Here is a 24,127-nt window from a genome sequence, read left to right on the forward strand (position 1 = left end):
TTATATTCGATTCATAGATAGTCCGTATTATCTTCGTAAGTTCTATATGAGTAAATAGTATGAGTTTTATTTGCATGTACTTTAGGTGGGTTTATCTGGGGAAAGAAAGAGTTATGGCTTAATTCCTTTTTATTTCTTTTTGCAGTCTACCTTTACGATGACCAGTTCACTTTATTCGCCGTTTTAGAGAAAACGGCAATAATGGACCTTTTGTTAACAGGTTTTTTTTTTTAAATCTTCAAGACATTGACGATTTTTTTTTTCCCCGTTTTGGTTTCTATCACATAACACTACAAAAAGCCATGCCATCAGCAAGCACTTCCTGCATCAACACGTGAGTCTCCATGGGAAACACGGCATCAGCACAATTATCGTCTTGTTCCTCTTCTTCGGAATTAAAGTATCTTGCCTGTAACGAAACAGAATAAGGAAGTTTGCTCATGTTGGTTTTCCCCACTCAAATTCAAGTACTGCAGACGATTTTCTCTGCTTTTGGAACTCACCTGACACTCACGACAGTTGCAGTACCCAATCGGCAGGTTGCTACCCATTGTTGGCAGATTCGGGCCGTTCTGGTCGTTGGGCCCATTCTGCGCCATAGCTTCATCATAAGTTGGTGGACATACCCCAGCCAAACGTGGTGTGTTGCTCTGTGACTGGTAATGCGAAAATTAATTTTACGTTATCAATTAGAAAACTATTTCATCTAACCTCTTTATCGTATGGAGGAGGCGGTGAACGAGGCATCAAAGAATGTAGATGTGGCAATGTGGACGATGCATCGGAAACCTCTTCCGAAACGGACGATTCAGGAGTGAAATTCACTCGTAAGCCAACCTGTTCTGGCGTCGGACTAATTATTGAATCCGTCTTGTTGAGCCGCGAGTTTCGTGTCTGATCCTCTGTCTCACTTCTCGTACGCCGAAAGAGCAATCGACGCATCCTACTACATCTCGAAGTGCCATCCGTTGTCGTATTCCCAGGCGAGCATTCGCCTTCAATTGATCATGGGTCCGTTCACATTTACGTTCGACGCCTTATTAAGTGCTTTAGTAGCTGACTACTCCGTACCTGTCGATGAAGTCATTACTTCATCCAATGATGCCGCCTGTGTTAGAAGAAAGCGTTCGCGAAATCGATTCTTCTTTTTATCTTTCAATTGTTCGGCAGCTGCGGCCATGATTGTGTTCCCTGTACGATGCTTGCTACACCAACAACTAGTGAGATACTGTATTGAATGGCCAGGTTTCTCAGGAGTAGAGCGTTCGCTTTCCCAGCCTTTATTTTGGCACTTGAAATGCGACTGCTCAGGTGCTGTTCAAGATGAAGTAGATCTGCGCAGATTCTTCAGCAAAACCTGGGGGGACAAGAGAAGAAGGAAGGAAGAGAGAACGTGAGAGAGGGAGAAAGACCCAGCACCCATCGGAATAATCAATATTGTGGTGAACGAGCTTGCTGTTCGACGCCTCCGTGTAACCCAAAGCTCTGTATACATAGAATCATGGTTTTGGGGTAGGGTTTTTTCCGACCTTTGTACCGATCTGTATGCATTAGACATTGTTAACTACTAATCGGTAAAAGCCAGGGGTAATGAAAACCGTTAGCGTTCCATTTGGATGAAAGTTAAATGCATTTCTATGCAAGCTGTACCAGGCAATGTATATGACTAACCGTTTAGTCCAGAATGTGTTTTTTTTTTTTAAGCAAAGAAATAAAGAATCCGTATATATATATATATATATATATAATTTTGAATTTACTTTGCAAGATATGTAAATCTTAAGTTGAATCCTAATTAACTTCCATTTTACGTTGTCTTTTTGTTTAGGGTCGACATTCGCACATGAACTTTATGAAGATGCCACCCATTTCTGTTTACGTAAAAATCTAATGAAGAATCCGATACTACACAGTGCGTGTAGAAAATATGTGCCAAATGGACTTTGGATACGAAAGATCAAGGAAACCCCATAGAGGTGTAAGTAATGAAAACAAAATCGATATTTTCCCTTACAATCTTGCCACGTATGATCGCAAAAAATCCAATGTGAATACCGTAGCGTGACAGATTGATATTGCTTTAAATCGTGCTCAATTCGAACTTAGAAATGTTTATTATTTCTAAGCTGTTTATGAACCCAGACTAACATTCAGATCGCACATTCGCTGAGAAAATCAATAAGTCATTGTGCTACAATTTGTGAACTTGACCGGATGAGTGAAACATTAGCGGAAAAAATAAATAATTTCAGACTTCATGAAATGGATTGAAGATGAAATAGTTTTTTTTTTTACCTTCAGCTTGTATGTTTTAAGTTTCCTAGCATTGAATGCTGTCGTTGGCGTTTGTAACTGGCAGCTACCGATTTGGAATGATACGTCGTAACATATCTTGCCATCCAGTCCTGTTTTCCCTGTCGATCGTGTTCTTCTCAGAAAAGATGCGCATGCGTTTCTAGTTGGTTTGTTTCAGAATAAACCTTGTTAAAAAGAGTCACCAGAAAATAATCCAAGAAAGGGTGCTGTATAGAAACAGGCATTTTATCTGCATATTTGATTACAACAATTCCTTGTTCCCAACTGATAAATGAGAAAAGGCTTAAAAGGATAGAGCAGCAATATTAAACTTGGCAATCAACGAGCGCAGCATTGCCACACCAAAATATTTTCTAATTAGTGAAATGATCTGTGGTGACTCATCAAATTCATATTCTTTGGTGAAAAAAAAGTAGTTTGAAAGTATTTAAATTGTCTGTTTAAGTTTTTGAGTTTCAGTAAAATGCAACATTGCTAAATGCCACCAAATCGAGAGTTAATGTCACGCATGGCCTACTATAGATGTCACATCACTGGTACTTAATAGTATTTTAGTTCCAAGATGGCGGGCAACGTGTTCAGAGCTTACGTGTCCAAGAACATTTTTAAGCCTACGCCACGCTCTTGATAATCACTATTACATATTTCTTCGAACTGTACTTTGAATGTCAATGATAAGGTTCCAAGGTAGGCCAAAAAATCGTTAACAATACCAGTAATTGAAATTTTACAACTGAACATGTATGTCGCGACAATCTGGTATCGCAATTTGTACGAGAAGCTTTTGAACGCTGGAAAGCCGAAGTCATTAAAAGACAGGGACGAACGTAACACAATTTAATTAATTATGTTACACTAATGACAATTGTTTCCACAGTGTTGTTTTCTTATTTTAGGTAACATACTGGCACACAAAAATCAGGAACACAAAAATCATCTAAGTTGCCTAAGCTAAACAGGAATTGGGAGTGAAGGGTGACACGGGTTGTAGTTTCTTGAAAACATTATTAATAACAGCAAGAAAATTTCCAAGTTTCAGGCTGTTCCAAGTTGTGCTGGAAACACCATTTGTTGACACAATGGATCAATTGTTGTGTGCACTCTTTCACACAAGGTATGGCATTTCTTATTATAGCCACTAGCTATCTACATCGTTTATTTGTTAGCATTTCTTGTAGTATTAAAGAAAAAACCCTCATTTTTCTTTCCTGAAGGAAGAGCATGATGATTAGGATTACCATTTCAACGAGAGTTTGCAACTTCAGATCTCACAGCCGAAAAATAATAAGCCTCCATGATGGCTTGGTATTATACCAGTATTGGTACATATTCAACTCATGGTATTAGAAATTTAGACTTCCGTTTATTAATGATTTGACGCCGAGACCCACTTTACTAGATGGTTGGCTGGTTATAACAAACCATGCTGCTGTGAATGGGAATTGGGACAAACTGGATTTGCTGTGGAGGAAAAGCACACTAGATGGCGAGTAATGTGGATAAAAATCGCTACGCTAGATGGCGAATGCTGAGATTGGAAATCCCAGCTCTAAATGGTGGTTGGAAACTCCAGTGGCGTTTCCTGTACTTGAAAAAATCCACATTAGATGGCGAGTGCTGTGGTTCGAAATCCCCACATAAAATGGCGATTGGTAGTTGGTATTCCTCTCACTAGATGGCGGAGAAAGTATTGTACTAGAGCATTACGGTACATTCCGGTGTCTGGGAACATCAGTGTACCGACGTCACTTACCCATGTCATGTAATTGAATACGCTGCATTCGGGTACAAGATCTATTGGACCGTAACACGTGAAGTTCTACGGGTTTCTACAGTCATGAGTACTCATCGCATTCTTTAAACCCAAGTGTGCTAGTACAGTTTTCGTTTTAAACATCAGTTCTTTAACTGCGGTGGAAATGGGACTTCGGCGGTGGAACGTCGTTATCAAGATAAATAGTTAGAAGCGCTGTTTGAACTGTATGAATTAATATTATCCATAGGCAATCAGATGTCTAAAATTGAATTGATTCATATACATTTTATTATTAAGGCATTTTGTGCAATAATAACATTCATTAAATAAAGATTCTTTTTCAGTGTTTTAGTATTGAGCAGCATTACAGGTAACGGGCAGTGGAGTGGCAAGACGTCGAATCTTCATCATATATGATGGGTGCAGTGGATAATCTTTTTTTTTTTACTTTGTACACTAATCATAACCTTCTTTTTATTTTACACTATGTTTCATATTTCAGCGATCAGGGATAAGTCATTGCAAAAAAAATTTAAGTAAGGCATGATTAGGCATCTTTTTGTATACTGCAGATCCCAACATTATTGTTAAAGAAGAATAAGGTCTTTTACATTTCATTCCAGCTTGCTTTTTATCTATTACGTCATCGGGAGATATGTAACATGATAACATAACTTGGTTTGCCATTTTCGTTCAATTTCAGCATTCGAAGACAAGTCGCTGCAAAATATATTTGAGTAAGGGGCAAAGTAAGCTAAATTGTTTTCCTGAGTTCTACACCCACTTGTATTAATGTTCAAGTAGATTAACATATTTTCACATTTTATTCCAGATTGCTGCTAGCTGATCAAAAAAGATGTTAAGTGATTACTTTTAATATTTTATTCATTGGTATTGGACCGAAACAATTGTGCAAAATCCTTTCTATGCAAATTCATTTTTGAAATGGTTTTACTTCATTTTCAAATGGTTACGCTCACATTTATTGTTCATGTGAGATGTTATATTTACCAGTTAGGAACATCTACAACTATTGCAAGATGTTTATTTTAGGAATTACTACTGTTTTGTTTATCTGGAATGTTTTGTGGGAGTCCATCAGGAATTGTTGGTCTGTAGTAAATTTGTCAGGTATATGTTTACTTTCATCAGCAAAATATTCTGCACTAATTGTGTTTGGTTTTCTTGGTACAGGCTAGGTGATGAAGATTAATGAATCAGAAAAGGTTTTGCATGGGTGGTGAATGCTTTGACAGTTTTAACAGTTGCGATGTGATGTAAACACCCATCATGGTATTTTTGTCTATCAGTTGAATTTTATGGTTAATTTTCTGTTCGTGTAACCTCATTTCCTCTTGACTCATCTAGTAGAAGTTGGTGACCTGAAACAATGAACATGGAAAAATCACCTGTGCCCACGTTGACGATGGTACCTGTACTGAAGTGCTGGAAACTAAAATTAATTTTCTTTACAATTTGGTTTCAGGCTACCTTTATAATTTTTTAATACCTTTGCGCTTATTGATGAGTCCGCAAGCTCTTAGCTGATTTTCTCCTTTAGATACCCACTGTCGACGATTTGACAGCCTCACACAATTAAAGAACGTATGCCAAAAAGTAATTGATCCAATACAATGTATGCAATGTATACTAATATACACCATTCTGTGAACTCAAATCATGTATTTTCCTAGAAATATCTAGGTTTTTGGATAAATAAATGAAAGACAGTAAAAAAATCGGGCTCAAAGACATGTTAAATCGCTATATTTTAATAATGCAGTTCGTGGTTTTGATCGCTGCATTTGTTGAAATATAATTGAAATGGTAGTAGCCAAATATGGAGGTGGATGGGGGGGGGGGGGGATTCACGCTCTAAAAGTATGTTTAAAGAGTTCGCATATCAGTGCAGTTCCCGTCTCAAGATAGCAAGATATTCAATTTTTATGAACTTTTCGGTTGTTAATTGGAAAACTAGATGACGCTGCTGTGCCACTAATTACTTGCTGAGTATTTGGGAGTAGTGAAAGCTGTGTTTGAAAGTTTCTGTTAAATATGTCATATTTCAATGGAAAAATCAAGAAAATCCAATGGTGCTTCTGTTCGTTTTCATCCCTGAGTGTGTTTTGGAAGTGAAGCCCACAGAATGCTTGGTGTTTATGGTATGTGTCTTTTAATCAGCTATGTCAGCTGTCAAACCAAAAAACTATTAGCAACCTACTATGTTGCATTCATCAAACTATACCAGTGCTCATTGAGAGGTATGAGACTAATGTTTTGTTATCAGAATCTCATTGACGGATTTTGCTTTTAAGGTTTAGCTCATGAAACTTCATTTGTAAAGAATACATCCCGTTGAGGAATGTCATGAATGATGCAAATACTGTGGGTAGGAATACCATAATATTATTCTTCTACTCTTTAACCACTCATGGTCTCCTGTAAATCGTGATCTGAGTGGTGCACCAAATTCATCTTCATTGCAGTGTCAACTGTAATGACTGTCATTTCGGCAGTTGTAATCTCTACTTAGCCTACCAACGGACACAGGCATGTACCTCAACACAATTTCTACTGGTATTTAAAATTTTTCTTATGCCTCATATAGTTTGCTTTTTTATTTAAATTAAACATTCAACCATAGAACTGCCAACTCTTAGCCGTTTGCTGCCTATTTGCTGGCCCTACAGTCTTTCTAGCCATCGGACAGCAGAAGTAAGTTAAATTGCTTTCAACGTTTGGTTACAGCAACAACTTATATTTCCCACTAATTAGTTCTTTTTCTTTACTTTTACGATTTAGAACGAAGCCTTCTTCGTCTTCACCACGCCCGTCACCCCGCCCGTCATCCCGTCTTCGCTTCGGCGGTCGTCCCGTCTTCGCTTCGGCCATCGTCCCGACTTCGCATCGCCCGTCGTCCCGTCTTCTCATCGCCCGTCGTCCCGTCTTCTCATCGCCCATCGTCCCGATTTCGCCTCGCCCGTCGCCCACGTCGTCGCCTCGCCCGTCGCCCCTTCTTCGCCTCGTGGTCGCGCCGTCTTTGCCTCGCCCGTCCCGCCTCGCCCCGCCTTCGCCTTGTGGTCACGCCGTCATCGCCTCCCCTATCGCCCCTTCGTCACCTCGTGGTCGCCTCGTCTTCGTGGTATGGCTGTGTTTTGTTTTATGTTGTATTATGTTTTGCAAATTAACGCGTTGGCTGCCACCCACCCACTTTGATCCCCTTTTTTTTTTGTAGCTTGACAGGGACGGGCCGCGCTGTTCTGCTCCATGGTTTATCTGCCATGGGGTGGAGCAGCGCCACTGCCCAAGATTGGCCGAATGGCCCAAAGGCAATGCACCATAGGGAATCCCTTGAACGAGACGGCGATGTAGACCTGGGGTGTGCATTCCCGTAAAGGTCTCATCGTCGTTTCAGCCCGGCCCACCCGGCCCCCTTGGTCGCTATCCCTATGATAGCGACAGTAGCGATAGTAAATAGGTGGCGTGGCAGCCAACGTGTTAGTTTAAATGTATTTATGTATGCATTGTATGTTGTGTACTGTATTTTGAAATGTATGTAATAGTGGTGGATATGTGGGTGGAAGGAGGGACAATAAAAACGATTTTACACTATTTTCTTTTGTATTTTGTTATTTAGCTACACATTATCTGAGATGGGGATCGAACCCTAGTATTCTAGCGTGACAACCACATGCTTTACCATTATTCCAAACACGAACTTACAAATAATTAATGTGCATTCAATAATAAGCTAATGGGAATTGCATATCAAAATATGGGTATCAAAATCCTAAAGTTTATTAACAAGAACAGCTATGCCACAACAGTAGCATGCTGGCCTGTGAAGCAAGAAGTCTGTGGTTCAAGTCCTAGTGTAGTAAAATGGATTGAAAGGTTGCGAACAAAAAAGAACTTCAAATATGCCGTCTGCTAGTCAACCTATTTTCTTTTTTTGACAAATAAACGTGTGCTGTGAAGGAAAAAAAAATCGCCTAGCGAATCTGAGCAAGGAACACTACACCTTCGGCTACTGAAGCCGACGGTCTACCATAAGCTTTTTCCATTTTATACTGTTACTATAAATTAATGATGAATTTAAGAATAAGTTGTGGACTTAGGAAAATAGAAGCAAACTTCCTTTTCGTTCACTGGCTCAGAATGTAGAACCCAAGATGTAGGCAACTTTCCTTTCCGAATACCAATACCTAAGATAGCCGAATACCAAAAATTTTTGTTAAAAAACAGCCAATCAGCCATGGGCTTTCAAGTTTTCTTTATCAAATTCTAATTCGATGCCGTGAAGAAGGAAAAATACCGAAAGAAAAAAAAACAAAGAACAAAAAAAAAACTCAATTAATTAGAATAAGCTTTAGCATTTTACTTTTTAGGATGATGATTAAATAGGCATCATGATACATAGGCATAGAGTTTGTTTAATATGCAAAATTTAAAAACTTTGAAAGTGAATGTGTGATTAACAAATATAAGACTACTGCGACAAATTCAGAATAGGTTACTAACCACATACATGCAAAGGTGGTGTCTTACTTACATCCATCATTTTCTCTCCTTCAAACAAGACTAGCATTTGCAACTGCAAATAACCTATTTAGGCTATTGGCTTTTTCAGCTCTGTGCATCCACCTAAATTCGTGAATGTAAATGTTGTTCTCTCCCTTATGATCCTTGTTTTTATTCAATTTTTAAATTTCATTCTGGTTCTTCTGTAAGAAAAAACTTTGAATGTTATAATAGCATAAAACTAACCAAGAATGTGGGAAAATAGATGTAGGTTTGCTTTGTTATACAGTAACCACTTTACACATACCTGAATCTGAAGTGACATGAGGTCGACACTTAAAACAGAATTGTGGAGTGTTAATGTACTTCATTCTGGTTATCGAATCGCCTCGCAATTCTTTGACTTCAGCAGAAACATAGAAAGATCTTAGAAACCAGTAAATAAAGAGGTTATCAGACATAAATGTGAAGGACGCAAATTAAATACGTAATTAAAGCCATAATAAATGTAAGTATAAAGGAATCTATTGCCCCCCAGAATCCGGGGGGGTAATAGCATTTTCTCTATTGCCCTCCGGAATCCAGATGGCGCTGGCAACGGGTACCGGTGCGCCTTTTCTTTTGTAGAATGCGTTGCAAACAGTGATAATAAATAATTTTATAATAGGCTAAGGAAAGTTAGGTTAAGTTAAGTTAATTAGGTTAGGTTAGGTTAGGTAAGTTAGATGAGTTAGGTAAGTTAAATTAAGTTAATTTAATTAGATTAGGTTAGGTTAGGTAAGTTAGGTAAGTTAAGTTAATTAGGTTAGGTTAGGTTAGGCTAGGCTAGGTTAGTTTAAGTTTAGTTTACTTTAGTTTAGTTTAGTTATTGGTTAAATTAGGTTAAGTTAAGTGAATTAGATTCAGTAGCTGCCGTGAAAATAGCTTCTGATTCCGGGGGCAATAGACAAAATGCTATTGCTCAAAAATGCAATTGATCAACATATCAAAAATGCATTATCAATATCAAATATTTTCTGATTCATACACTTTTATTAACAGGGAACACCTCCAGATTCTAAAATTCTAGATGCAGCGAATTCAAGGAGATGAGTTGCTTTAGGTACTTCTGTGTCCCGTTGCCACGTCCCCATCTTTAAAAAGACAAGACCATGGCTAAACCCCATCTGCATTTGAAGCCAAAACAAAAGGGATCGTTAAATATTTTACCGCTAGATGTCGTTGACACCCCCATAAACTCTTTCAAAAGTAAACTTTCAGTTGTTAACTTTTTAGTTAGCTCAACACGTTTTCGATGCTATAGCAAAATCCGATGAACTGTTTGTATTCATCCACTAGTTTTATTTTCCCCACAGTGTAGGCTTTCTACGTAAACGCGTAATAGGAATATTTTCTGAATTAATTCTGAATGCCTCTTGTAGTGTGGAGAAGATAGTCATGTGTCCAGGGAATGTGGTGGAAAGGAGGTGGTGGTGATGGCGGCATCGGCAATTGGCTTTGTCACAAGGTTAGTGTTTTCTTGCCTTTTAAGTATGCTTACTTTAATATGGTTTATTCAACAGTGTGGACAAGAGGGATATTTTATCAGAGAGTTTCCACAAGTCTGAGGGGACGTTGGTAGTGGAGTAACAAAGTAAGGTAAAAGTATGGAAATATGTATTCAAACTTAACTTCTTGCTTGGCTTAACTGGTGCTTTATGTAGTGTGTGGAAGAGGCACATTTTTCGAGGGATTGTCTATAAGGAGGTGGCGATAGTGGCGGAAGTCGTAGCTGCCATAAGGTTAAAAAGAATCAGTTTGGGTTATTACATTCTGGTCTTGTTAATCCATAGTGATTTAATAATGTAGGGAAGAAAATTTTTCCATGGAATGCCCACAAGGAGGAGATGAGTGTTGGAGCTCATACATGTCATAAGGTAAGTATGAGAACCAGATATTGTTTGTTTTTTTATTATTTTTTTTTTCCAAAATTTTAATGTTTCTTTTTAACAGTGTGGCGAAGAGGGCTACATAGCAAGGGATTGTCCACAAGGAGGAGGCAGTGGTGACAGCAAGTATTACAATGTAAATGTTAATTGTATCTTCACAAAAATATCTTATGTTCCAAGGTCCATTGTTTTATCCCTAGTGTCATGAAGCTGGCCACACCTCGAAAGACTGTCGAAACTACTCGGTGAATTGATTGAAGATGGAAAGCTGTGTGAACAATACATTCTGGAAGCTGTGACATGCAATGAAAAGGAACTGTTTAAGGGCATCATCTGTGGGGAAGGCTTTAACAATTTTGGTGAAGTCATTCTCCTGGTAAGCCATTCATCGAAACTGTATTCTATGATAAAATATCTATATGTTTGCTTTAGGTTACAGGAAAAGATGTACTTTAATACATAACATCATTCGAACAAGCCGGCCCGCGCCCACTACTACTTCAGAACATTAAGAATTCTGCATACGTAAAACTAACACCTGTACAAAAAGCTTCAGATGCAGTTACTCTTGCCAAGAGAGATTTGTTTGCTTGTGCATCATTTTGGTTAATTCTTGTTTAAGGAAACAGTTCATTAGAATACTTTATATATTATACTTTTCTTTTGTTGAAACGGTTAATTTTTTTTTACTGTATCGCATACCTACATATGCATCAAAATGCCAAACTATGTATATAAGGACAGTTATGGCATAACGGTAGCATGCTGTCCTACAGTGCGAAAGGTATGCGGTTCGAATCCCATAATGGTTAATATTGCTTCGCGTGGTCCTCCTAGAAAAAATCTGGGTCGCTACCAACCATCCGATCCTCGAGAAGAAAGAATTTTTGTCTTTTTTGCCATTTTTCGTTATTTCGTTAAATAAACGTGTGCAAAAAGGAAAAAGACTTGCCTGACGAATCTGAGTATTGAACCCTAGCCCTTCGGCTTCTGAGGCTGATGCTCTACCTTTGAGCTATTTCACATGTTTGGATACTACTATTACTAATAGTGAATTTAGGAATACGGTTTGGACTTGGAAAAAAAAAGCAAGCCTCGTTTTTGTTTCCTGATCATTCACTGGCTCAAAACATCGAAGCCAAGACCCAGGCCACTTGCCTTTCCGAATACCAATACCTAAGATACCCGATTCCCCATTTTTTTTCTCTGACGGAGGTTTTTCTATCACCCTATCAGTTTTACATCGAAATCCATAATTTTTCTCCCAGGTGTATTTTGACAGAACCGACTTCGTTTTTTTTCCTTTTTCGTTTTTCCGACCTGCTATTTGCCTGTGGTGGCAATGACGCATTTAGCGTCGAAATAAACAATTGCCGCAGCACAAAGTAGAGTTCAGACAACGCTGTGTATTTGTGAAACAAAAAAAAAGAAAACAGGAATTTTTGAATTTTTTAAAAAAGGAACAATACAAACATGGAAAACTCCGCCATTTTTATCTAAGCCGAAAAGCGTGCATCACAACATACACAGCCACGTTGCACGACAACAGAACTTTAAAACTTGGCTTTTTCTTTGTTTTTTTTTTTGTTTTTTCTTTGTTTGTTCTTTTTTTCTTTTCCCCATAGAAAATGAAAGAAGAATGAGAAATTCTCCTTACCGCTGCTGATGTTGCTGGAAGGGATCAATGGCTGACTGTCGTCATAGGATGGAGAAGATTCGTAGCTAATGTCCTTGCTCTTCCGACGACGATCTTCGACGCGTTGATCCAGCTGCAAGACATGAAATTAATTTATAAGGAAAATCAATTTATTTCACATCCACAACCTTTTTAAAAAATATATATTGTTACCAATTTTAAGTTCAGCTTGGAGTAACCAAGACTGATGGATAGGCAGATGAGTTGATAGACTGACGAGGGTAAAGCTCAACTGTGAGGGAAGACAAGAAGTCGGGGATGAACTTTTGGTTATTGATGTGAAGCTGAACTAAATCATCAATGGTATGAAGATATGAACTATCCATAACCAGCACGCCGTCGCCAACGTACTAATAAGGAATAAAGCAAACAAATAGGAATTTTGAAAAAATTAAAAATTGTATTGGCGAAATTACTTTAAAAGAGAGACAATCCGTTCTCGATTCGGAAAACACAGATGTGAGTTTAAAATTGCCGCATTCGTCATTATCCACCTGATAACTGAAAAGTTCAAATATTCCTCGGCGGAATTCAGAGCAGTATTTTCGGAACACTTCTTCCACCCGTTGGTTCTTCATTTGACTCGATTTGAGTTTTTCTTCTAGATCTGTTTTTAAAAAGTTTTTGTAGATATTTAGAACCTAGTTGAAAGCTACAATGATTACCTCTGAGACGTTCGGGAATACATCCTTGTTCAAAGTGATCTCCAACCAAAAGAGTAGGATTTCGGGTTTGACCTGCTTCCATCAAGCGAACCCTCTCTCGTAGTGATTCGTTCTCTTTTTCTAACTGAGAAAGCTGCTCTAATGTTTGGCGCCGAACATTATCCAGCAGATTGTTAGTGAAGTGGAGGATTCGGACGTCGAAAGCTATCCCCTAATTAATTGAGAACAGAACCTTGAAAGATTGGCATCGGTACAATATGCGCATTTAGTACCTTCGACTCGGCGATCTCTAATTGAGCCTTTAAATGTTTGATTGTCTGCTTCAATTCAGCAACTTCCTTCGTCAATTGTTCTTCTTCCTGGTTCAATTTGGTGACAATTTCTTCGTTAACCTTCGGCGTGGTATCGACTATTGAAACTAATCCACGATATTCCTCCAAAAGCCGTTCCAACTCATTGATTTGCTTGGTCTCCATTGAAACTGTTGCTGAGCCTTAATATAAAAATAGTTCGATAATGGCAAATACGATTTGTCTTATGTTAGCTAATGAATCATATACCTCCAACTCGTGACATCTCATTTTCATACATTTCATTAATCGTTCGGTAATGATCACGATCTTTTTGAACCACGCTTAATTTCCTTTCGAGTTTCCTCACGCGGTCTTCGAGATCTAATTTTGTTTTTGAGACATCATTGAGGGGTTCAATTTTTTCCCGTAAGGTTGAATTTGTCCTAAATTACAAAACATTAAAAAAAATATATTCAAAAATTGCTTCTAGAAATATTGATCCACGGAGGCAATTGTGTTACAACATACCTATTCAACGAGTTTAGCTCTACTTGTAGATTATCAAATTCATCAACCACCTTGAGCTCTCTTCTCCGCATAGTTTCCACCTGTGACTGAACTTGTGCGAGACTATTTGCATCAAATAAGAGCTCTGCCATGGATACCCATTCTCAGAGGTGATAGGCTAATTTCTTCAATTCTCCCTACACATAGCCTGAAACCACATTGTAAAGAAAATTAATTTTAGTTTCCAGCACTTTAGTTTATCACTGTGAATTACCATTATATTGAATGCAAAATATTAATAGCTTGCAGTATAATAAACAGCTAAATGAATCTCATCAGCTTTACTCTATATCCAAACACAGCATTGAAGGACATAAGCTGTTTGTCTGCATAAGAGAATTAATGCAGACTGGAATTTTACTGGAAGACAATGAAAGAAAATTAATTAAGCAAAAAAAGTCAATCAGTAGCAGCCCATCTATCAGCCACGGAATAACAGAAACGTGATTCAGCCCAATCTAGAAAGGAAATCATATTTTTCTTGTTTTGTTTTTTAAAAGTGTAGCTCAAAAAGAAAAATGACAAGTTAGAATGCCTACCTCAAATACCTCTTTTAACGGCTGTTCCTCCGTAATCTAATGGCCTTCCAACAACAGTTACCAAACAACTAAATCTTCGTCATTGGCTGGTTCAGTCTCTGGACTAAATAGAAAAATATTGTGTAAACTCATTAAAAAATTCAACATTAAACATACACTTCTTTAACTCCTGATTTGATTATGCTTCTAAATGACTGCTGGATGGATTAGCAAGTATAAGTAATGTTACATTAGCAACACAGCTTTACACAAGCAACCCTAAAAGAAACAAAAAGAGGAATTAAGTTGTGTTCTACTTTACTAAATAAAAAAGAGTAAAACATTTTGATAGTACTTCAAGTTTTAAACAACAATCCTCCAAGGGGCTCCTATCGTTGCATACCTAGCACTTTGAGACACAGCAGTCAGAACTATTCCTGTGCCCTCAAACTTAACTTAGCACCTCTTGTAAAGATTGATCGTTGTGAAGATAGATCGTTGCAGATGTATCCAGTTCCTGAAGAGTTTTAGACCAAGAAATCCATCATCTGTATAAAAAAAAGTAAATAAAATGATAAAACTACATAAGAAATTAGTTTAATAGCAGGCTTTACCAGAGCTTCCCATGATTCATTGTGATGCTCACGAATTTGTACAAATTATTTGTACTTCAAACGTACATTATCGAATACTGTAACAGCATCTTTAAATTAAAAAGGTACAATAACCTCGAATGTAGCACCATCTGTGAACGGGTAATATAACAGTTTTCTATGCCATCTGTGAACGAGTAACCTTACAATTTTCCAGCCATCTATGAACTAAGAATCTTACCATTCCAGCTGCCATCTAGTGAGTGCGAATAAGCTTATCATTTTAACGCCATCTACTGAAGGAATCGTTACCATAGCCATCTACGGAAGAAATATGTTACCAGCCTACGCCATCTATGGACGAATAATTTTACCATTCCCGACGCCATCTATGAACAAAAAACTTTATCTTTACTTACAATGCCGTCTACTTATTTTACTATAAGATTTATTTACGATAGCGAAAACAATATACTCGCCGCAAGAAGGTGGACTGAACTTGTCTCATGCCCCACATGGCGAGACCGGAAAATTCTTGTCACGAATGCCTTCCTATCTTGCGCTGCGTACGGGAAAAAGACTAGATTTTAGCAGGGAAATTAAAAGCTACATTCAATTTAATACGCGGTCTTCAAAAACATAGTGAAATGACAACGTTTAGTTGTGCATATCCAATTTCGAATGTTTAACTTGAATCATATTAATAGGCAACATGTCTTTAGTCTTAATTACATACCAAACCGTTATTTCTTACATAAATTTATACTCCTTTTTGTTTTTCTTTTGTCAGCAATAAAAAACAACATAATAACCAGAAGTAAATTGTTTCAAACTGCTACCATCATGGCTTACACTTGGCCAGAATTCTTGTGCTGACGTCACTTCCAGATAAATCACTATGCTAACGCATTTGCTAAAAAAAAGCAGGGCCAGAAAACCAATTTTTGTGCTTAATTCACTTCTAGCCAAAACACTACGCTAGCTCATTCACTAAAAATGCACACATTGCCGCTAAAGTAACTACTTTGCTTGGCTGTATACTCTAAATATCAATAAATAATATAAATATACTCTTTTCACTTGACATTATAAAGGAATTACCGAATATTGATACAACTTCACGTCATGGTAGAAACTTTACCGTAAAGGCAGAATCATTTGATTTACGCTTACCGGCATTCCCAGTGAAGTGGATGAAAAGCGTTTTAAACGTTGCAGCATAACTGTAGAGTAACGTTTGTTCCCAAATCTCTTGCGCTAACTAAAATGGAAGAAAGTAAAATTCATTCAAGGATTCAAGTATCAATAGTTTTCGCGTACTTTCCTTATGGAGACCAGCTCCGTTCTAACTTAATGCAGTCTTGATTGGTAAACCGAGACAGATCCGCCGCATTTTCGGTCAAAAACAGATTCGTTTCACAAATCGGCTAGCTACCCCTGACATCTAAATAGAAAAATCTGGTACATTATGTAAAAATTTAAATTCCCAATCTGTTTTAATTTTGTATGGTGTAGTTATAGCTAGTTCCTATTCAGTTTAAGATGACCACAAATCACAAAACCAGAAAGTAATAATATTTAGGAAAGAAAGAAAACCTTTTGTTTAAGATACAATTCCTCCAGAGCTTCGTTTTTGCTGCTTACGCACTGTAATTTAGACACCATTTTTCTACCAATTTTGTTTTTAAATCTTTCGAATGGGAAGAGTTTACCTTCGACAAGTCAATCTGCAGTGATTAAACTCACTGAGGCGATGCGTTCCCACACACTTCGGTCCGGGTGTAACAGTGAATGACCTAAAATCCTTTCAAGCAATGCTCAAGTAAAAATCTAGTATCTCCCTCTTCTACGAAAACTACCAATACACGGTAAGAGTACCAGTCTTGTGTAAGTAGAAGTTGCGCTAGATGGGCTGTTATTATGAGCAAGGAAAATTACAATACAGATACCAAGGCGATGTCAGATGACGATGTATAACTTGATCAAGAAGCCCCATATGAAGAAATAGGCGAAGACGATATGGCAGATGTCATGGCGATGCTTTCATTAGCTAGATTGCATTGTCATCTGGCGTCGCCATCCTTCATTCGGCTCCTCGGTGGGGCTTCGTCAGGATTTCCAGAAAGTGCTTCTGTCTGAGGTTCCCGCTCACTTACTAGTTGTTCATTCTACAACTGTAGTCACCTTCCAGACCTTGTTAAGAAGAAATTTAAAAAAAGTATAAGATAATTTAAAAAGTAAGAAAAAAAAATTAACTTTAAGCCAATTTTTATGGATATTTGTTTCATGCCAGAAATTGCTCGCCTAATTCTGGGTATCATAGGCACTCTTGTTTATTTCAAAACTTGGATCTTCAAAAAACAAATCCAAGCCTCTGGTTAGGCAGTTCCTATGACCACATATGCTGGGGGATAGCTGCCTATTTCACAGCAACTTTAACATTAATTTGTGGATTGTATGTGATACAAATTCTCGTACTTGCTCTATGGTTACTGAAATCCATCAACACAAAGTAACCTGCAGGGGAAAAAGATATTTGTGAGATGGAAACGGACATGGATGTTAAGTTACCGCAGGAACTACAATAAAAAAATTTTAGACATTCAAGTTCTTTGGCACCTCAAAAGTGATCAAATATGACAATTTTCCATGCGTTACATATCAGTAGCCACAGGTTGATGTGGAAAATTGGAAATTGCAACACATAATGTAGTACCTACAAAAACGTATCGTATGGTGTGCTTTACAGATATTTCTGAGCCATGTGCTCCTACTGTCCTGCGATCTAGCAATAGTTTTCTAAGAAATTTAAATTGTGTCAAAGCTTTTAAGTGTTTTACAGTATACCTTGGTCTTTTCCCTCTTTGCATTCCTTGAAAACTGATTCAATTAAGCGCCCAAAATTCGTCAAGACTTGGACGAGGACGAGAATTATACGCTAGTGTAGACAACAGCAGACTGCACACAATGAGCGAACACTGAGGGATATCTTAAAAAATGCAGTTGCAATTGCCAATTTGCAAGATTTACAGAAAACATTCGTTGTTTGTTTTCTGTTTGTCAAAAAAGCACATAAATTTCTCTTTTTTTGCACAGACAAGGAATATGATTTTTTCGAAAATGTACTTTTTAATTACGCAACAAAAGACTTTACTTATTTAGGCAAGACAAAGACAGAAGACTTTTTTTTTAATTTTTAAATTCTTTTCACCCTTTGAATTTTTCTTCCTGTTTCTCTGTAATGTATTTGTCATTTGATTGACTTTATTTCTATCTATCAATAAAAATTTGTAAGTATAATAAATAATGACGAAACAATGACGCTTTCGAACATCGCAATTCTGAAAGTTTTGCGAGTGGGATAAAAAAGGATGTTTGTGGCAAAATAAAGACAAAACAACAATTGCAATGCGTTTTTGAATTAATAAAATTTTATTGATCAGAAAAAAGAAGCAACAATAGGAAGTTGTCTTCAGCAAATAACTCTAAAACCTTAATGGCTCTTCCCGTATACGCACTTCCAGAACTCGTCAAGGTAGCTGTTACTGCCATGAATGAAAGCTACGTGCACACTCTGTCATCACTACAAGACAATCAACTCTTGTAGCGGTCCTTTTCCGGCATGCAGGTGCTCAATGGCAATATTGCTCACCATCTCGTCACTTGCATGCAAGCTTGTACCTGGAAAAAGACAATTGAACAGAAAGGGTACACACCTGGTAGTTTCCACACATGGCGGCGAACAACCTTTGGGTTCGTTGACGAGTTCCTTCAGATTATAACTGAAAGAGAACGTCATTAACAGTAAATGATTACAAAATCAAATCGAACTGAACGTACAAGAAATTTACTTTTCTAATTTTGCGCTGTGTTAGGGGAGAAAAAACGCTCAAGGAGCGGATCGTTCATCGGAGCCAACACCTGTTCCAATGCGGCTCCGACCTCCGATGGTGATAGCTTCTGCTCCACAGCATTTTATTGGCAACTAAAATTCTAACTGGCCCAACGAACGATTTTGTCTGTGTCGAGTCATTCAATTTTACGTTTTTGGAAACATGAAAAAAAAAGATATTTACTTATACATCTGTATCTGCTTAAGATGTTCATGCAAATATTACCTTTTTCTTTTTTTTAAATGGGTTATTGATTTTTGGATAGGATTTTTTCAGTAACTTTGCCAAGTGCTTCATTTTCTCATTTGTTGTTTGTGCCTTTTGCTTTACAGTATTTGTTAAGCCTTCCATTTTCTTTTTCATGCCTTTTTTCGCCTTGTCAGTTTTTTCCTCCGCTTGAATGTTTTCGTCTGTACTTGATGTTGTGGGGCTAGTCTTAACTGTGGGGCTAGCCTCGTCCTTGGGATAGGATTTTTTCCGTAAAAAGTGCTTTACTTTTTCATTTGCTGCATCTGCCTTTTGCTTTACAGCATTTTTAAAATCCTCTATTTTCTTTTTCATGCTTTTTTTCGCCTTGTCAGTTTTTTTTTCCGATTTTATGTCCTCGTCGTTGCGACTAATCTCGTCCATGGGGCTAGCCTCATCTTTGGGCCCGTCATGAGCGACTTCAGTTTCTTCGTCCGGAACCTTAGAAGGTTCTAATATTTGAGGGTCCGGGTCTTCTACTGGTATAGGATGATTAATGTGCTGGTTCTGTACTGGTGGATAACCGGCGGTTACGCTGGGATCATCACCTATTTCATGTCTTCCTTCTATACCAGTTCTGTTTTCATTTGCCGGTTTGCTGCGCTTATCACCTGGACTTGGGTAAGAATTTGCGGAATCATTTGGAGCATTCCCAGAGTGGTCTTTACGTATTTCTTCAGGATTTCCGACAGTTGGCGAGGCCGTGCGATGGTGATCTCCGGTAGGTATCGAGATCTTGCTACCTGGTTTGCCGTTTGCACTTTTCGTACTCTGTACAGGTTCCTGAGGTGCCTGCGGAATCCTTCTTTCTGTTCTTCTCGCGCCCTGTCTACCGTTTTTGCAGTCACAGTTCGAGTGATGAACAATTTCTTTGGTGATGACCGACTGGTGCAATGTTGGAGCTGGCGGGAATGGATCCTGGAAATGATCGCACCGGTAACGAATCGCTTCATGACAATTCCCACCTTGAACAACTTCCGTTTGGTCACAATCGTCGTATTCATAACCACAGAATCGGGACTCCACGCTACCTTGGCGACACGGCGATGGGTGAAGGCGCCTTTCAGCGAATTCATGGCAAACTTCTCTTATAAAACCTCCTGTTTCATCGAGTCGGCAACCAGTTGGCCTTCGCCTTGCTGGATGACAGCAGGTCCAAGGTTGATCATATTCGTCTCTGCGGAAACTTGGGCACTGGGTTTTGCGTTCGTATGCATGCTCACAGTCCGGATAGCAGTTCTCTCCCCTGCAGCGCCAGCTTCTTGCTTGTTTACGATAGCAGCCACTTTCGGCATCTCTTGGATAATACTCATACTGATCGCTTGGTTGATAGAAGTCTATGTCCTCATATCTAGGTTGATCGCCTCTTTTTGGTTGGCGATAGAAGTCAATGTCCTCATTGCTAGGGTAGTGCCCTTCTTGACCATCTCTTGTTGGCTGATGATAAAAGTCCGCATCTCTGCGAAAGTTTCTTTGCTGGTCAAAATTTCGTACTTGGTAAATCCGATCACCTTCAGGATATCGCACCTCATCGTTTCTACGACGATTTAGTTGCCTTGGCTGGTAACGGTCACCATGAGCGTTGCTGGAGTTGTTACGTGGAAGCCTGTTTTGAATGATGATGCAGGTTTGTGGCATCATTTGTGGCATCACTTCTCTTGCAGCCAATTGCTCGGTTTCTCCCATTACTGGAATTCCGTTAAGAGTGGTACCGTCACTGAGGGGAATGCCACCAACCTGGTTAAAAGGATTCATTTTGCGATTATCCATTAGACATTCAAAAAATTGTAGCGGTATACTCAGAAACTATATAACATCGAAGCACGTCCGTTCCTGTAGCAAGTTATTGAACATGTACTAGATCGATTTTAACGTATGTGCTAAGTATTTCTTTTGCTTCCCGTTTTTATTTCCAGCATCTATACATTATTTAAAATAATGTTCAATGGAAAAAATATCGAAAAGAATGGTAATGTTTCTATAAATTGGGAGATCGAAATCAAATAGGACGACATGCCAGGATTGAAAACTTAACGATACTTACCGGTAAACGCCATCTATGAAGGTTGTAAAACATTTTTGATTTCACGCCATCTAGGAATGCAGTGACAAACATTCACTTCAACACGCCATCTGTAAACGGCGAGAATATCTTATTGCGAAAGAAGAATCAAAATGACCGTCACAAGACGGTGGACCGATTGTTGCTCACATGGCCCGACTGGAAAATTCCTAACACGAATCATTTTGCACTACGAAGGAAGCAAGGATGTAATTTAATAGGGAAATTAAAAGCTAGCGACAAATTAAAACGCGGTTATCCCAAAAGGAAGAAAATTGCTAGGCTTAGTTGTGCTTTTCCCATTTCGAACATTCTTACATGATATTACAATAGATAATAAATATTTTTCAAAACACAACAACTCGTTGTTTCTTACGTAAATTCCTGTTTGTTTTTTAGTACTGATAAACGAGGTCGTCCCAGGAAATGGACATTTTCATACTGTTATCATCAGGGCTTACACGCGCCCAATACGCTACACATGTGCTGATGTCATTGCTAGTTCTAAAGAAATGAATCACTCTGCTGACTCCTTGCTTCGACTAAACAGCCAGCAAAAAACGATAGATACTTACTGCACATGACTTTTTGGGATCTACTTTTCATAAAATTATTCCAAAGAAACGAGATACAATAGAAAACTAACAACAACGAGACTAGACGAGTCTTCGTCCACCACATAATGGAAACTGCCGGGAAAAAAGAAAGGTGACTGCTACGAAGGCCATCTGGCGTTCATTGCACGAACCACCGGGATTCTACCATCAAAAGGTTAAAAAGAGATCCGCGTAGCGTCGAAGTATCTTTAGCTACACAAATAATATCCGTAATTTTCAATCAACGGTCGTTTTTTTCCCCCTATACTTTCAAATATTTTTACATCCTTAACCTTCTCGCAATCTTCCTTTCGCTATTCGATTGATATTCCATCAATCAATAAAAAATTGTGCCGTTTTCAAAGGGTTGCACAAAGCGAACGTGTAACGTAATACTGAAATAGATGCAAAATAGATTTTACATGACATTCGTGATACGAGATATAAATCACATCCAAATGGTACGATTCAAACAATATATTTCGGTTTTGCGATTCTTTATGCATTATTTATGCCAAATCATTCTGTTTCGCGGGATTGCGGTAGACTGGCGGAACGGTACTTGGCGTGTGATATCGCAAACGGAATAAACTCTACCCTGTACGAAGCGACACGAATGTGAGCGATCGAACGCGCCAAGGTTTCTTGACGAATTCGTGCCTTTCAAAATGGCAACATGTCGGGTTATATACATGCATAATTGATTCTTTATGTCACTGCCTTCGTCACGATCCTTCGTCAAAAAAAGACGGATAACTAGCAACTTGGTCGGTTCCAGTCGTGTTACATATCCTTCTAATGTGACCATCGACATACAAGACAAAGCGTGAATAAACAAATTCACTCCGAAAGGGGTAGGTTGCCAACTTGTCAAATTATTCGCGAGAGCCTAAAAACTCGATCTATTGAAATGGAAAAAAAAAAAAAAATAATAACTCTGCAAAATTAAACCAAGGATCTTTTGTGCTGCCGAAAGTAATCACTCGTATACATATAGCTTTACCAAAGATCGTCATAACGTGTAAGCGAAATTGAACTTTTCGTTAGCATTCAAATATTTGAAGAAAGCCTCGCACCGATTGTGAGTGTCTACTGCGATGATTGCTACATTTCGTAATGACTGTTGTACATTCAATCATTCTCGTTTATAAAAACCGTTGCCGTCTTCACAAAATGTGTGTGCGTATATTTATACAGTACATCAAATGAATTGATGGGACAGTGCAAAACTACTTCACGCGAAACACGTGTGTACATCTCGCCTTGTTACCTAGCCAATATCCAACACGCAGTCACATGTAGTGGCATATATTAACGTACAATTCCGTTAGTCATTCGGCATTACATAATTTAGTGCACACAATAAAAAAAAATAATAATAAAAAGCCGCGTGTAGATTGGACACTGGCATTGTAATAACTCGCTGCTAACACGTATGTAGGGGGAAGAGAGGAGCAGCCATTATCATCGTCGTGATGAGAGGTCATCATCATAACCGGCAATCAAGCCCCAACGAGGATCGTTCCCTTATTCCTCGGTGACAGCTCTACGACAAACGCATACATGGCGAGTTATTCTTTTTTTTTTTTTTCGTTGTTATTATACTGATTGGAACTTACAGCCAACGACTGTACATCTAACAGAGGGACGCTAGACTGATGCATGTTTCCCTTTCGTCCCCACTTTTTGACGATCAATCAGCTGGAACGGCCGACAATTGATCATTGGAAGGTTTGGACCCTTCCCCGTTGATTGCCTCAATATCTGTTCCACCCGAGTTTGTTTCATCCAGTTAGCGACAGACTGCGTTGCCTACGCTATTCTATAGAACCTAGTCTGCCTAAAAAGAAATAAGGCCGGATGTCTATCTATCCGATGCATTTGGACACACACAAAAAAAAAAGGAAGGCCTGCCCAACACTGACACACGGAATTCAATGATTCCACGTTGGATGTCTAACAAGCCGGAAACCCAATATTCATAACGTCTTACCAAATGTGCGTTGTACCTTTGCCAAAAGTGTGCCAAACCACGATGGCCGATATGCTTTGGGGCGAACTGAAAATCAAACATGTTTGCTCTCTATTTTCTTTCCATTCTCTTTTTTTTTTTTTTTTCGGCCAGTCGTTGCCATTTGTTTTGATTCTCTTTTGTGTGCCCAGTGGCCGCGTGACAGACGGAGAGGACGGATAAATATTAGCACGAAATCACTATATAGACCCCGCTGACTGTGTATATACAGTGTGGATGGGTTGCTGGCTTGCGACCCATTGTGTACATACACACATATATATATATATACGGTCTGAGAGCTTATGTGATGTAGTATGGGTAATAAGGGGGCCGTGCGTCCTTTTTTTTTATATCTCTAATGTCGGTCGGCGCTGTATGTGACCGTTCGAATGCGTTGAACTGGATATATAGATGACCGTACTAAATAGAGTCTAACCTTCACGGACGGATGAATCGCACAAAT

The 24,127-nt window shown here is 38.6% G+C and overlaps 3 protein-coding genes and 4 long non-coding RNA genes across 12 annotated transcripts; 3 read left to right on the forward strand and 4 right to left on the reverse strand.

Moving 5' to 3' along the window:
• Positions 1 to 4: 4 nt before the first annotated feature.
• Positions 5 to 2,544, reverse strand: LOC130694677 (uncharacterized). Of its 3 annotated transcripts, XM_057517773.2 has the most exons (5): positions 2,296 to 2,544; positions 1,072 to 1,357; positions 712 to 995; positions 504 to 656; positions 5 to 409 (listed from the first exon to the last, which is right to left on the reverse strand). In XM_057517773.2, exons 2-5 carry the CDS (start codon positions 1,178 to 1,180, stop codon positions 281 to 283), a joined length of 675 nt encoding a protein of 224 aa, XP_057373756.1. In that variant the 5' UTR covers positions 1,181 to 1,357; positions 2,296 to 2,544; the 3' UTR covers positions 5 to 280. The 3 variants fall into 3 exon arrangements, with proteins under 3 accessions (XP_057373756.1, XP_057373757.1, XP_059350936.1); XM_057517774.2 differs by lacking the exon at positions 2,296 to 2,544 and having other exon boundaries at positions 1,072 to 1,552; XM_059494953.1 differs by lacking the exon at positions 2,296 to 2,544 and having other exon boundaries at positions 6 to 409; positions 504 to 650; positions 1,072 to 1,541.
• A 203-nt stretch (positions 2,545 to 2,747) lies between these two features.
• LOC130694698 (uncharacterized) lies at positions 2,748 to 4,372 on the forward strand. Of its 3 annotated transcripts, XR_009002107.2 has the most exons (4): positions 2,751 to 3,143; positions 3,213 to 3,430; positions 3,531 to 3,656; positions 3,716 to 4,372. It is a non-coding gene; the product is annotated as an uncharacterized LOC130694698 (long non-coding RNA). The 3 variants fall into 3 exon arrangements; XR_009002108.2 differs by having other exon boundaries at positions 2,748 to 3,430; positions 3,495 to 3,656; XR_009002106.2 differs by having other exon boundaries at positions 2,767 to 3,430.
• Positions 4,373 to 9,970: 5,598 nt separating this feature from the next.
• Positions 9,971 to 10,353, forward strand: LOC130694707 (uncharacterized). The gene is made up of 3 exons (XR_009002121.2): positions 9,971 to 10,100; positions 10,156 to 10,231; positions 10,297 to 10,353. It is a non-coding gene; the product is annotated as an uncharacterized LOC130694707 (long non-coding RNA).
• Positions 10,354 to 10,453: 100 nt separating this feature from the next.
• Positions 10,454 to 11,131, forward strand: LOC132087934 (uncharacterized). The gene is made up of 3 exons (XR_009420899.1): positions 10,454 to 10,657; positions 10,722 to 10,897; positions 10,954 to 11,131. It is a non-coding gene; the product is annotated as an uncharacterized LOC132087934 (long non-coding RNA).
• Positions 11,132 to 12,001: 870 nt separating this feature from the next.
• LOC132087696 (mitotic spindle assembly checkpoint protein MAD1-like) lies at positions 12,002 to 14,091 on the reverse strand. Its single transcript, XM_059494915.1, has 8 exons — positions 13,957 to 14,091; positions 13,704 to 13,890; positions 13,443 to 13,618; positions 13,155 to 13,375; positions 12,883 to 13,093; positions 12,634 to 12,824; positions 12,371 to 12,567; positions 12,002 to 12,290 (listed from the first exon to the last, which is right to left on the reverse strand). Exons 2-7 carry the CDS (start codon positions 13,832 to 13,834, stop codon positions 12,382 to 12,384), a joined length of 1,116 nt encoding a protein of 371 aa, XP_059350898.1. The 5' UTR covers positions 13,835 to 13,890; positions 13,957 to 14,091; the 3' UTR covers positions 12,002 to 12,290; positions 12,371 to 12,381.
• Positions 14,092 to 14,123: 32 nt separating this feature from the next.
• On the reverse strand, positions 14,124 to 17,807 carry LOC130694654 (uncharacterized). Its single transcript, XR_009420855.1, has 13 exons — positions 17,701 to 17,807; positions 17,332 to 17,370; positions 16,566 to 17,272; positions 16,450 to 16,500; positions 16,174 to 16,297; positions 16,027 to 16,114; positions 15,310 to 15,415; positions 15,095 to 15,242; positions 14,875 to 15,005; positions 14,616 to 14,808; positions 14,438 to 14,539; positions 14,282 to 14,384; positions 14,124 to 14,200 (listed from the first exon to the last, which is right to left on the reverse strand). It is a non-coding gene; the product is annotated as an uncharacterized LOC130694654 (long non-coding RNA).
• Positions 17,808 to 18,300: 493 nt separating this feature from the next.
• On the reverse strand, positions 18,301 to 20,721 carry LOC130694642 (uncharacterized). Of its 2 annotated transcripts, XR_009002099.2 has the most exons (3): positions 18,972 to 20,721; positions 18,705 to 18,872; positions 18,301 to 18,635 (listed from the first exon to the last, which is right to left on the reverse strand). XR_009002099.2 is itself a non-coding variant. In XM_059494933.1 (2 exons), exons 1-2 carry the CDS (start codon positions 20,676 to 20,678, stop codon positions 18,759 to 18,761), a joined length of 1,821 nt encoding a protein of 606 aa, XP_059350916.1. In that variant the 5' UTR covers positions 20,679 to 20,721; the 3' UTR covers positions 18,301 to 18,758. The 2 variants fall into 2 exon arrangements, 1 of the variants encoding a protein (XP_059350916.1); XM_059494933.1 differs by having other exon boundaries at positions 18,301 to 18,872.
• Positions 20,722 to 24,127: the final 3,406 nt, after the last annotated feature.

This window comes from Daphnia carinata, chromosome 4 (genome assembly GCF_022539665.2).
Source record: "Daphnia carinata strain CSIRO-1 chromosome 4, CSIRO_AGI_Dcar_HiC_V3, whole genome shotgun sequence".
In the NCBI taxonomy this organism is placed as follows: Eukaryota; Metazoa; Arthropoda; class Branchiopoda; order Diplostraca; family Daphniidae; genus Daphnia; species Daphnia carinata.